Source organism: Bombus vancouverensis, chromosome 16 (genome assembly GCF_051014615.1).
Source record: "Bombus vancouverensis nearcticus chromosome 16, iyBomVanc1_principal, whole genome shotgun sequence".
NCBI classification, from domain to species: Eukaryota; Metazoa; Arthropoda; class Insecta; order Hymenoptera; family Apidae; genus Bombus; species Bombus vancouverensis.
In genome coordinates this window covers 4811356-4825305 of record NC_134926.1, presented here as the reverse complement: position 1 = coordinate 4825305, position 13950 = coordinate 4811356, and the positions used below count along the sequence as shown (strand labels likewise).

The 13950-nt window shown below is 34.5% G+C and overlaps 1 protein-coding gene across 1 annotated transcript in view; it reads left to right on the top strand.

The window, feature by feature from the left end:
* Positions 1-1384: 1384 nt before the first annotated feature.
* Positions 1385-13950, top strand: part of LOC117154435 (cilia and flagella-associated protein 47) — a 19732-nt gene continuing 7166 nt past the window's right edge. Inside the window, exons 1-20 of the mRNA XM_076625467.1 lie at positions 1385-1664; positions 2356-2461; positions 2688-2913; positions 2990-3087; positions 3351-3481; positions 3568-3630; positions 4335-4658; positions 4907-5095; positions 5222-5277; positions 5516-5767; positions 6515-6900; positions 8023-8407; positions 9040-9325; positions 9597-9916; positions 10156-10670; positions 11645-11921; positions 12010-12305; positions 12793-13029; positions 13223-13391; positions 13634-13869. Of these exons, the coding sequence (XP_076481582.1) occupies positions 2373-2461; positions 2688-2913; positions 2990-3087; positions 3351-3481; positions 3568-3630; positions 4335-4658; positions 4907-5095; positions 5222-5277; positions 5516-5767; positions 6515-6900; positions 8023-8407; positions 9040-9325; positions 9597-9916; positions 10156-10670; positions 11645-11921; positions 12010-12305; positions 12793-13029; positions 13223-13391; positions 13634-13869 (4535 nt within the window). The 5' untranslated portion in view covers positions 1385-1664; positions 2356-2372. The remainder of the gene's footprint in view (positions 1665-2355; positions 2462-2687; positions 2914-2989; positions 3088-3350; positions 3482-3567; positions 3631-4334; positions 4659-4906; positions 5096-5221; positions 5278-5515; positions 5768-6514; positions 6901-8022; positions 8408-9039; positions 9326-9596; positions 9917-10155; positions 10671-11644; positions 11922-12009; positions 12306-12792; positions 13030-13222; positions 13392-13633; positions 13870-13950) is intronic.

The following is a 13950-nucleotide window of genomic DNA, read 5'->3' as shown; positions in this document are numbered from 1 at the left end:
CATTCTGTTGTCGAAGAAAATAGGATTAGGTTAATATTTATTTTATTAATTATAAGCAGACATCTTTATGGATTATAAAATGGCCTTCGATACTCAGTCAGTGATTGGAAGAGCACATACTGTTGTAAGTGAAATATGCTTAACTTTGGTTTTTTTGTGTAAATTTTATAAGTTAGCGCGTACATATCGCTAATTTGCTACAACAATGACATAACTTAAAAATCAGAAAAAAAAAGTTTTGACGTTTTGAATCGTTATCATTTTATAAGAACACCGTATCAAAATCTTGCCATCTTGTATGCTAAATTGGTATAAGAAGATGTTGGACTTACACAAAAATATTATTTCCTTATTTTATTGGAAACCAATAGAGACAAATGTAAAAATGCAGTAACAGTTATAGGTTTCTTTGTGTGGTAAGTTAGGTAGCTCACTTACAGGATTCAACTCATGAAATGAAATGATAAATATGTTCGAAGATAAATCCAGAATGCTTAGAAAAAAATTATTAATAAAATTATTAATAACGTTAGTTTGATTTATTTAACATTATTCTGCATATAGTTACTAGAATTTTTATGCATATAATGTTTTCTGTAATAATACTTGATGGATAAAACAATTTTCTATCGAGATTTTATTTTTTAATCATGTTCTTTAAATTTAAGATTAAAACTATATTCTTTAAAATTATGTTTTCTTCTATAAAAATATGCATTTGTACAAGAATCCTCGGTCTTATAATTACTATCACTAATATTCTTTAAATCTTCAAGATAGTGACAAAAATACATATTTAATCCGAAAATCACATGAAAGAATATTTTTGCTGTAGAATTGCTTGGTAATATATTGAATTAAAGTTACTCTTCTATAAACCCAGGATGACGTGACTTATCACGTTCTGTATCTGTGGTTTTCAGTTTCATTTGCAATTGCAAATTGCTGATTATGAATTATGAACTTTAAATCTTTTTCAGTCCAGTAGTTCCATTGTGCTCATGAAAGAAGGTATCGAGATACAACAAGTTCCACGTTCGTATGACCAATCAGCAACCGCTATGCACGATGACGTTTATATATATCCTAGTTTTATGGAATTTAAAGAAGCTAGCGAAGGAATTACGTGTCATCAGCGTATCACTATTAAAAATACCGGGAAAAAATCGGCTTTTATTAAAATCCATCAAACCAAGTCAATAGTACGTTGAAACTAAATTAAATTTTTTAATTGGAAATCAAATGTAATTTATCATACTACACATGCTTTTTACAAGTTAACAATTTTTATGTTTTTGAAGGTTAATATCCTAAAAACAAATATAATAAAAACAAATAAAGTCGATTAATGAGATATTTTCGTCCATGTATTAAATTATTTTTCAGTCGTTTCAAGTGGAAAGTTTGGATAAAGGGATATTGTTAAATCCAGGATTAAGTATACACACGGTAGTAACGTATTCTTTTAAGCGACCGTCTCTATTGCGTGCAGTAATACCGATTGAGATTAATGGCAAGATTCTTGATTATCGCGTTATCTGTAAATTATTAGTCGAAGGTATTAGTATCGAACCGAAATCGATTGACTTTGGAATCGTCGATATTGGTCACTCTTCTGGTATTAAAATAATTACCCTAAGGAACGAAGGCGGCAAAAGTACCAGGTATTGTATGTATACAGAGTGTCTCATTTTAACTCATCCACGCAAATATTTCCTAAACCAGTAATTTTTAATCTGTTATCCGTGGATTCTTGGAAGACTATAAAATCCAAAAAGGTTGTTGACGAGCAGCTGATGAATGTTTTAAATATACATATTTGGTACATTAAGGATTTAAATTTTGAGTTAAGTCTTGGGATTCCGTGATAACAAAAAATTATTTAAAGCTTATTAAAATTATTATTAAAATTATTTAAAATTATTATAACAAAAAATTTATTGGTTCCGTGATAAACAAAAGGTTAAGAATCACTATGCTAAACTAGATATTATTCGAAAACGTATTTCAAATAAAACTTGTTTAACTTTAACGTAACTATACAATTTTTGTACATTTTTTGTGTAATTTTTTTGTACGTTCGATGCAGTTTGTGATTTTCTACACAAAGAGATATTACGGTACTTGTATCTGAAAATACGTAGTCTAAAAGGTATTTTAATGTTAATTTCATTTATATTTTCGTGGATTGATTGAAATGAAACGCGTATGTAATCTATTTTTTAATGATCACACTGCTCCCGAATATCTTACTGTTAATATATGTACTTACGTGTGTATTGCTGGTCCGTGCAAGTTATCTTTATTAACATGAAATTAACAGATTTTCGATTGATCTTGGTACAAATGATTTAGAAATCACAGTTCATCCTATGCGTGGAATCGTTAAACCAAACAAGCCGGTTCAGCTGACTGTTGAATTAATTGGCATGAACGAAGGATCATTTCTCAGTGAATTCTGGTAAATTTTCTTACCTATATTAATTCAGATATACACTGGAACTACAAAAACTACTATTTTGTTTATTTACAAAATTCTTTTCTGTCTTCTACTAGTTCCAGTGCTATAACTTGTATTAATTGAGCGTGTCACCACAGGCTGATTAAACAATTAATAAACAATTAATAAGCAATTGATAAATCAATAACAATTGATAATAAAAAAAGTTCTGTTCTTTTTCTTCCAGGGTCAAATCGGTTCCGAATATACGCATCCCTTTTAACGTCAAGGTAATCGTACCAAAACTTGTAATTTATCATCCGAATACAACTGGAGATTTCACTCTAATCGATTTTTCGCAAACCGTCATAAATACTCGAAAGTACGATTCCTTTGTTGTACGAAATATTTCTTCTCAAGTAGCTAGTTATGTGGTGCTGGGCGAAATCGACAACGAACTTATATGCGTTCGGGTAATTTATTTCAATTGCAACTAACGAAAGATGGAGACTTGCGCGCAGGAAATTATAACGAGTGTGCTCTTCGTAGGACATTAATCGCAAAAAGTATCCTGTGTACAGAGTCTTTGAAATTCGACCGATTCAAGGTCGTATTGGGCCATTCGAGGGTATTATTTTCGAAGTAGGGTACGTTATATTCTGAACAAATAATTGAGAACAATTTTGGATTTAAAATATCTACGATAAAGAAAAAGAAATTTCAATGTGTTAATAAATTCAACATGTATTTTAAATTTTCAATATAAATATTTCTAGTATCATTTGTTTATATTTGTTACAAACGGATTTGGAAAGAATATAAGAAATCCTCTTTAAAATAAAATAACTATGAAAATAAACAACATAAAAAATAATACGAAATTACTTGTTAAAAAAAGATGTAATTTTAGGTTTACACCAATAGACGGTTTAATGCATTGGCGAGAGACGGTGGAAGAGAAATCGAACACACAAGAGAAGGATTTCATGGCTTTCATAAGAATCGTCAGAGTACACGTCACCGAGACCAAACACATTTTGAGTACATTGTATTTCATATATTTTCCACATGTTCCTTGTTTACTTTAACGAAGATGAAATAACAAATTTTATTGTGAAAAACTGCAGGAGCCAATGACAGTATACGAAACGCGCTAACTGAGGCGTTACAAACTATTAATCATCAAAAACGTTAGTATTCCATATGTATAAACACTAATAATACCTTAATACTCGTGTATAAAGAAGAAAAAAAACGCATGAATCGATGAATAACAAAATACAGGATGCCATTTAGGAACATACCGGTGTTCTTGAAATCTGCTTAAAAGAACGAACATCAGACAAAATTCTTTTCGCCATTGCATTCGCCTCTTGAAATAGTTCTTCCTCGTGTTGAGAAGTTTTTTCATAAGATCGTTAATAAGACACATATTTAAATGATCTCGTTTAGCTGAGACACACTGTAATTTACATTATAAAAGTCTATTTCCGTTGAAACTTAAATATCCAAAAATATAAATGCATTACGGTCCAAGTTACATTCAACACTGTGATTATAATGAATTTATAATCTTCCCACATGATATATTTCCCATCAAGAATAATACTATGTAAATGACGTTAAATAATAACAAGATAAATTTTGTCTCTATTAAAAGCATGATCGAAACTTGAAGAATGAGAGATATGTCATCTAATGAACACTGTGAAGGATAAAGATCTGAAGTTTATTTGATTATTTTATAGCGCTATTAAAAACACAATCGAGACCCAACGAACCACAAATAATGAAATAATAAAGTGAACATTGCAGGACTGTATTCGTAGCATGAAAGGAATCTTTTCTCAATGATACATTTCATATTTAATAATATTATAAATTTCAACGATAGATGTACCAATAATGAACGACTACTCTTCGTCCACGTTGACCGAAACCAGTATAGAATCTGGTCTGAACGATACCGTAAGACTCTGTCTCCATGGCGAAATGGAAGCGGCGCGTTTATGCTTCGAACCAGATATTCTCTATTTCGGTGAACTTTATGTCGGCGAACACTCACAGCGTGTACTTCGTATATCGAATCCATTAAAATTCGCAACATTACTCTGTAGCTATGTGCGTAACGCATCAGCTCGTTGCTATCCAGAAACTATAATGCTGAAACCGGGAGGATCTATAGAAGTGCTGTTGAAAGTTCGAGGAAAGGAGAATGGTATGTAATCGTTAAGATCGCGGATCTTTATGCGTTTAGAGGAAATTTAAACGTGCAGAAATCTACAGAATGTGTATAATACGCAAAAGTATATGAAATATCATAAATCTTTGGAAATATAATAAATAAGAGAGCTATGATAAAATATTTAGTAAATTTTTATACAAGCTCCGTTTCGTTCGCGCGTTTAGAAACACTCGAGAAAGTTGAAATGAACATTTTCTAAAAATTGACTTCTTTTATTGCAGTTAATTCGTCATTCGAAGTTTACTTCGACACCGCAGCCGACTCGTGCGAATCAACGAAAACTAGACGTCAAACGAAGATAAAAGTAGGAAGGTATGCTGTACAATGTAGGGTGAACGTGAAACTGCTGACCACCGTGAAACGATCATGTTTACCACGGGGGCGAAGTATTTTCGATGACTATTCTGAAGGTAATTTTAATATGTGCTATTTTTATAATGCTCTTAATTTTCTCGGAATTTGCACTTACTAAAGATTAAAAGATCAAAAGATCAAAGATGAAAATAGACGACTACAAAATTATTATTCGTCTACAGGTACATGGAAGCCCCTAACAGATAATAGAAAGACACCATCGATACAACCTCTTTCAGTAAGCTGTGTTAAGAATCGATATATGTATATTGTGAAAAAGTGAGTCGAAAATATACCGGGACATTTTTTTGTACGAAGCTTCGTTTCTGAGTAAATCGATATTAAAGATTTGTTAGTATGGACTATGCTATAGTGTAGACCATTTTTTACAATCTTTTGCTAAGTACTCTATATACTTGTTCATATATTTTATTTGTCACCTAACGATTTAGTGTTGTGTTGTATTTTATCTTCAGATAAAACCGAAAACGATAAAGTCGAAGAAAGAGATCATTGAAATAAAATGCAAGGACGACGAAGAAATTATACAGAAGGTTGCTCATATTCCTAAGTGGAAACATAAAGATGTATCAGGAACGGTGAAGTGCCTTGCGTCTTTGGGCAAAATGTTATCGACTCTAACTGCTAGTACCGAAGTTTTAATACCCCTTTCTCCTTTGCAAATATACAACGTACGCATGTATCCTACCTTATTTGCTTTTGGAATGGTAGGTACTTGATTAAATTTTTTTATACTTATATTTATTCATATCTTTTATATTCAAACTAAAAAAAAATCGTTATATTAACGTGAAACTTCAAAATGTTTCTAACATTACTATATGTATTATTTACTTTATTATTGTTCACCTCTTAAATCTATTCCTTTAGACTGGGTCCACCGAGCGGTGAAAGGCGGCGTCTGTTACAAAGTTTTCTGGACAAAAATCGAACCCTCTTTAGATCCCTTGCGTGTGGAATTGGTACTGGGCTTGTTTAAAATAAAAACTTAATGTAATGTATTTTTGTTAATAACTTTTTAAGGAATACCTGGCGGCGGTTAGAATCTTCTGAATTTTACTCAGGAGAGTGTCTTTGACAACTTACGTCCAGGTCAAAGTCATTGGAGCTATGTCCCCTGTTGTCAATATTTTCCTATATTTTTACAACGGACATAATGCAACGGACATCATTTCAACGCTCGTGTGGTCCCAGTCTAAATCTGTTAATCTTTGTATAGTTTATGTCCTTAATCACTATACGAGTACTATACATGTATCTTTGTACCCTTCACTAGAATTTCCTCCGTTCTCTGATCTCACAACTTTCTCATTTCTGGTTCCTCCTTCTATTCCTTCTCTCTTGTCCTCACTTCTGCTATTCCCTTTCCATATGTCGCTTTTAACCGTGTTCCAATATCTCCCTTACGTTATCACACGTATAACAAAAATAGAAATAGTACAACACTGTCGTAGGTTGTCCCAAGAAGTCGCAATTACCAACAGCTGATCGTCGAAAATTTGAACGACTTTCCAATCATGATTCGCCTCACGAGCTTGTCCTCCAAGTGCATTCATTTCCCGAAGGGGAATCTAATTATTTTGCCACCTGGTCTGCACGCCACGCGATTAGTTGAATTTCGAGCGCATCATATCGGCAAATTCAATGGTTACATTGATTACGTTATCAACAACAATCATTCGTTCGAGCTTGGTGTCACTGCTAATATCGTTGAAAAACAGTTATCATTGGACTCTCGTGAAGTAATGCTTGGCGAAGATTTGGTCAAGGAAGAAATCTATCGGCCGATGGATTGTACTGTTCAGATTAGGAATAAGTTGGATGCGAAAACGAGCTTCCGGTGAGTGATTTGTCCGAGTAAAATAAAATGATTTCGCTGGCCAGGGAAAGTGAATTAGATTGTATGACATTATTGCATACGTTAATTTATATATGTGGGAGATGAAAGAACACCGGAGTCTTTGGAATTTTGGATAATCCCGCAACATTGTAACCTAGAGTCTACTATAGCTGTAATTGAACAATTGTAGTTATTCAATCCGATTGTAATTGTTCGAGAGTTGTGATAATGAGCTTGGGCTCGAGGCAACAGTCAGTCGCCGAACGTAGCCGCGGTCACGGGATGAACGCTTTGTCTAACAAAGGCATGGAATAATTCAATAGCTCTCCTTAAAAAGGAAATAGTTGTAACACTCGACAGTAAACATTCCAACGGTCTCTGTCCCGTAGCTCGCCACACGCAGACCCTATTCTTCGAGTAAGATGATTGCCAGATGTCGATGCGTCTCCGCAGTACATGTTCAGCTAGCCCGAGGGCCCGTTATAAATCTTAAGATTTAGCCAACTAAAGTCCTTCAAACAGACAAACCGTCTTTGTCCCAACTACGGGAAAATAGGGGAGACCTATTTTTCAACGAGCGGCGTCTCCCACTAGCAACTTTCCCTCGAGGGCGGCTAGCATCTTTTTCTAACCACCGATATGGAGATTGACCAATTAGCAGCAACGCCAATTTCCCTTACTTTCTGAACGAAGGCTTTTCTCGACGAATCCGATGATCTCGTGTCCTTAGACACACCCCATTATAGTTTTCCTCTGTGGCATCATCGGGACGGGAAAGTCATTCTCGCTCGCGATCTCATCGATGAAAAGAGTAACCCCTTACGACCGGTGAATATTACGCGTCCGACTTGGATTTTGTGAGCACGTTCATCTATCATCCCGTCGACCGCGGATTCGTTATTGAACCTAGGATCATTGTCATTAGTTTCTCGAGTACCTAACTACCACGGTTACTTGTCCGGTTCTATAACAATCGTATTTGCACTAGTCAATGTCTTCTCTATTGCATAACGACAACGTGTAACCCAAACGAAGATTCGTTTCACGCCCCTAATTCTAATGTAAACCCGACATATATGAATGAACAATTTCTATAATTAAAATTCTGCCATTTTCAACCAGATGGGAAGTACCCGCAACGTGTTGCTTCTTCGTCGAACCAATATCGGGTGCAGTCCGTGGAAATGCTTCGTTGTTCAGTTATATATACTACAGGCCCGATTTTACAAGGTTCAGTTCTACCGAATTGATAATAAAATGTGAAAACAGCAGTTACAGTACTGTACGTGTGAGCATGCCAGTACAGACGCCCAAAGTTAACTTCATCAAAGACCTCATAAATGTCGGTGACATTCCACTAAACCTGCCGACAAAAACGGTCGCTGTTTTGAGGAATTTTGAATACATCGAAATTGAATTCGAAGTTGATACTTCGTCTTTGGTTCATGGATGCACTGTTAGTCCTCTTCACGGAGTATTGGCACCTCGTGGAGTTGCCATCTTCGAGGTAAATATGAAAAAACCTTACGGTTTATTTTAACACTCAATTGGTATCGTATTTCTATCGATTGTAAATGATATTAAGAATCCATAACAATTTAAATTAACGTAAGCTTACAAGCAGCATTACGATTATCCAAGTGTAGCCGATTTTGATGAAACTTTGAAGATTCATAGTACAGTGGAAAATATTCCACACGTATTTCTCTTCTCTGTTATTTACTTTCTAATACTAATTAAGGATAATGTTGTCCTTTCTGAATTTTCCTAACATCATTATAATTTTTATTTCCTGATAGCGCTATAGATTTCTTTTACCTTCTTTTTTTAATTTATAGTAATCCTTTTGCCTTTCACTTTAGATTTATATCATGTTTACTTATCATTATCTTCTATTATTAATATTATATTATTCTCTATTATACTTTATTTAGTTTTATCATTTTTCTATCAGTTTCTATTAGTTTTATCATTTTCTCTCTACTACCGCATTTTCCTTTTTCCTTCTGGCTTTAGATAACTATACCTTCGCAAAATTTGTCCCCCTTTCTCTCTATCAGCCTTCGCAGGCTCCTTTTATCTGTCATGACAGTTTTTATATAACTGAGATAATAAGAAATCTTATTTTGTGCATTGCAGATCTATTTGACATTTAGCTTATGCTTTCATTTTACTCTGGTGATTCGTCTAACGATACAGAAGCATGTAAACGTTCAGTTTAAAATCACAGGCAACGTAACGTTCCCGCAATTAAAGTTGCATCCGAACTCCATTAACTTACGGCGAATAAGTGCATCCGCGTATCGACATTGCTTAATCACCGCATCAAATATTGGAACGACTATGTTAAAATTGAGATTTCTACTAAATGAGTATCCAGAATTTCGTATTTCATTATCCTCGCAGAGGCAAGATCCTGGAATAGGTATGTTTAAATTCCAATTTATTGATAATCAATTAGCTATGCTATTACATTTATTTAGGAAAAGAAACCCCAAAAAAAGATTTTAAAATTGATCCAAGTTAGTTTAATACGTATATTGAGATATAAATATCTTCTCAAATAAAATATCGGATATACGACGAACACGATTTAGCATAATTAATTATAGATCAATTTCAATTAGTTTGATATACGTAGCAGTGTGATATTTAATAAAAATTTCACCCAGGCAACTTCTCTATATTTTTAACAGGCAATAAGGACACTATGCTTGCACCAAACACTAGCCAGGATTTTCATCTTCATTTCGAACCCATCGACTTGGCTAGTTACGCATTTTATCTCCCAATCATCATCAACGATGTACTCGGCCCTGCATTAATGACGAGTCACAGATCGTCTAAGCCTTCAGAATATTTGAAACAATTCAAAAATCATTATATCGGCGTACCTAATCTGACTCTGCAAAAATTGCCTCCTACCATCGTGACGATGCCGATTGATTGTACAGTCGCAGGACACTTGATTTTCTTTAACAAACTGGTGTTCCATTTCAACACCCTAACGAACAACGTAAGCGTTCAATTATGGAAACGACAAGGATAATCTTCTCGAAAAAAACATTCGTAGTAAATGTTATAATTTTGCTTTGTATATTTTATATATTTCTGCATTCGATATGTGCTCTATAAATTTCTGCACCTTTCAATTCTTCGCAAACGCGCGAAAATCTGAAAATGAAAAATTGCAAAATTACCCTAAAAATAATCGCGATCGTTCTATTCGTTGTACATAAAGTTTCGATTCTAAAGGTGTCAGACGAATTCTGCATAGAAAATCGCGAATCAGTGGAGGAGAAGATCGTCCAAATAGACATCAGCAACTTCTCGACTGCCTCGTGTCCGTTTTCGATTCAATGGTCAGCGGGTGAAAAACCGACTGTTAACCCGGACTGCATTCGATGTACGTTGCAAAAAGGGGAAAGGTGTACGTTCTCGCTGTCGTTTCAGCCCAAGTCTCAAGGAAGTTATTCCGTCGATGCGCCAATATTCATCCGCAATGAATCGAACGGTGAGATGTTTAATAAATTATGCCTCGTCGGTGAATATCCTGCCAGCACTATCAAGGCGGAATTTTCGGAAATATTCTTCGTACCTGTGCCGTTAAATACTTCGCTGGAAAAAAAGTTTCGATTGTATATGCGATACTTCGAGAAAGACGTGGTCATCTTGTCGAACATTATGCCACCTGAATATTCCAGCGGACAATATACGGGAAACGTACTTCTTATAAATTTTATCGACACAAATATCGTGCCAGCTTCCGAGTAAGTAATTCTTTGGAACACTAGAGAAAATGTTGTGATTTTGTAATCGGCTGACTGCGGGTTTTTATGCAACTTCATATTTTTATTAACATGAATAAGGAAATGTAATTTACATCTGTATGGCTCGTTAAATATCGCAACCAGTACTTTGCTTTGTTATAGGCTGCATGTCCTAGCTTTTACGTTTACGGTTTAAGGTTAGGTTAGGTTTAAGACAATTGATTGTATCCAGCGTTGGATAAAATCTTAGTGCAATAACGGATAACGAATTAAGATAAAGAATGAATCTAATGAACACTAATGAACAGGTATTTATCCGACTAACTTATATTCGGATAAAAATTAGTTCAGATTAAATTCTATATAATCATGTTATATGGTACATATACAGGGTGGTTGGTAATTGGTGGTACAAGCGGAAAGGGGGTGATTCTACGCGAAAAAAGAAGTCGAAAATGTAGAATAACAATTTTTCGTTTGACGCTTTGTTTTCGAGAAAATCGACTTTGAATTTACGCTCGGTACGCCTGCGGTACGTTATAACGCATCTCACTGTAGATCGTTGTCTCGATGGAAAAATTAGAAAAAAAAAAAAATATTTTATTCTATAAAATTTTCTAATCTAATCTAAAATTCTAATCTAAAAATTCTATTCTTTTTTCGCGTAGAATCACCCCCTTTCCGCTTGTAGCACCAGTTACCAACCACCCTGTATATTTATAGGTTATACTGTATATGTATACATATGTATATAAATACTTTACTATAGTATTTTCTGTGTCTTCGCATTACATGCATTTTGTATATTCGCAATTTTTAGGTAATGTCTCATAAATGCATAAAAATCCGCAACAGAGATACTAATAATATTTTGAAAAGTATCATTGAAACAATCAAATAAGAAGTACACATGTGTCTTCTTCAAATTAAACACAATATCGAAATAATCTTTATCGTAAACTGTCTTTTACCAGATACTCGGAATTGGAGGTGAAGATGGTTTTCAAAAGCGAGGCGTCTGTTTCCTTCCGCGTGATCGTTGAATTCTTTGACAGCGATGGAATGGCTGTCTGCCCTGTAATTGTTCATGCTACATCCGAAAACAGTTTGCTGACTACGCACATGTATATAAGAACCCCGATCATCGATTTTCAATGGTCACTGAGCACCGATAAAAGAGTATCTCGAGCTTCCAAAACGTCTGACAGTTTCACCGACGACGAAGAATACGAAGTAAACTCTTACAGGCCAGTAAGAGAATTTTCTTTTTACAAGAACTCATACTATACGCATTATGCGCATATTGCGAATGCTTGGAACCTGTATATTTTAATTTCAGAGACAAACGTCAGAACCAAGAATAGGCATTCTCACGTATTTCGGTCGAAAGAGTCGAGTATCGATTGAAAAATTGATGGAAAGTAAGCTGAAACTAGCGGTGCACGAATCGCAGGTGGTCCCATACGAGAAAGAGGTTCTTAACAACGCCGATAAATTGGGGCAAGATACGAAGAAAGGTGTAGCAGAAATTCCAAACGAAAAATCAAAAGAAACCACCCCAAGATCCGAATCAAAAGTCGAAGATTTTCAAGAGGCAATGCAGTATCCCTTCTTTCCTTTTGATGGCGAGAGCGAGTGAGTTTCCTTCAGAGTTATAGCATGTTTTACTGGCGATATCATGTTTCACTGGTGATATCTGTTAGATGTGCCAGTGATTTACGCCAGTGAATGACGTAAGTCGAATATTTTTCGTGCAAAAAATCTCGCATATTATTGCATAGAATAATATAACGTGAGATAAATTAAAAACTCAACTTCCTTAAGTTTTAGACTTACACCATTTTCATAATCACCAGTCCAGATATAGGTAAGCGAAAGTATATGCATAGCGGAAGAATTTTCAACATCGATTTATCCTGAAATAAAGCTCCGTACGAAAACTCTGTTATTCTATATTTGCAACTTACCTTTTCATAATAGATTCACTCTTCTTCAAATTGTATCTCTAATTTGGACATATCTTCTGTAAAAGAAATGAAGCATGACAGAAATATTTTATAATTGCCTCAGAACGGCTGTGAATAGCTTCGCTTTTTATCTTTATATGTTATTTCAATTATAGCGAGTTTGAAATTTATATGAACCAAACGCTAAAGGCCGCAGAAGAGTGGATGCACAGTGGGCCTTTCAAGTTTAACTTTTATGCTGACATTTTGTGCATTAAAATGGCACTGTCCAAGTATTATTCAAAGAAACCAACAGAGTTTAAAACTGCGACACGGAAAGGCCCGGAATTAGGGTTCGTGAGCGTGCTCGAATCGTTGATAGGACCGACCATTTATGATTACATTGGACAATTGTGAGTATTATGAAACTAACGATGTAATTCTGATATAACGATATTAATATAATATAATATAATACGATATATTTGTAGATAATTCTTTTCTCGAATTGCTTTTTTCTATTTTCCATTATTTTATTTTGAGTTTTCTAGTTACATAAAACATCCTGTATATGTACATGTACGTAAATCTGTTTTCGTTCCGCAGCAAAGAACTGCCAGCAAAAGATATCGACAGGGTAAATTACATATATAATCTTTACGACAACATTCTTCAGTTCTTGACGAAGTATGGGGCTTACTTGTGCCACGTTCAACCACAATTTTTACTCAATTACGAGGAATACATCGTTCTTCTAGAAAGTTCACGCTCTAAAGTAATTATAACGCTAAATTTTCTCATAGAAAAGAATTCGATCCTGAAAGGATTAATTAATATAAGCAGGGGAAGTTCTTCTGTCAAATTCAAAAATAAAAATTCAAAATTTCCAACGCTTTAAAAGTGAATATACTACAGAAGAGAAAATAGAATTATATAAAACTTGTCATAGTAATATTATTATTATTATTCATTTTATTGTTACTGGCATTCTTGATTCTCAAGAAATTTATACTGCAGGCCTATACACGAAGATCGGGGATAGAGCTATCGATGCATGAAAAATTGCCACCGCTGAAGTTCGAATGTCGTAGCAAACAATGCTGGCTAGATGTGATCTTACAAACGTACAAATGTTTCGTATTACCGCTCGTTCTTGAGAGCAAAGGTAAAGACGAATCTTCGCCTTCGTTCACCCCGCAATGTTCCAGACGATCTACTATTCAACGAGCATCTACAGCGCCTTCTACATCGAGGTTCGTTTAAATTTAAACATATATCAGACGTTGCTCTCAAACAAATTGTCACCTACTTTTAATTGTCACAAAGTATGAAAC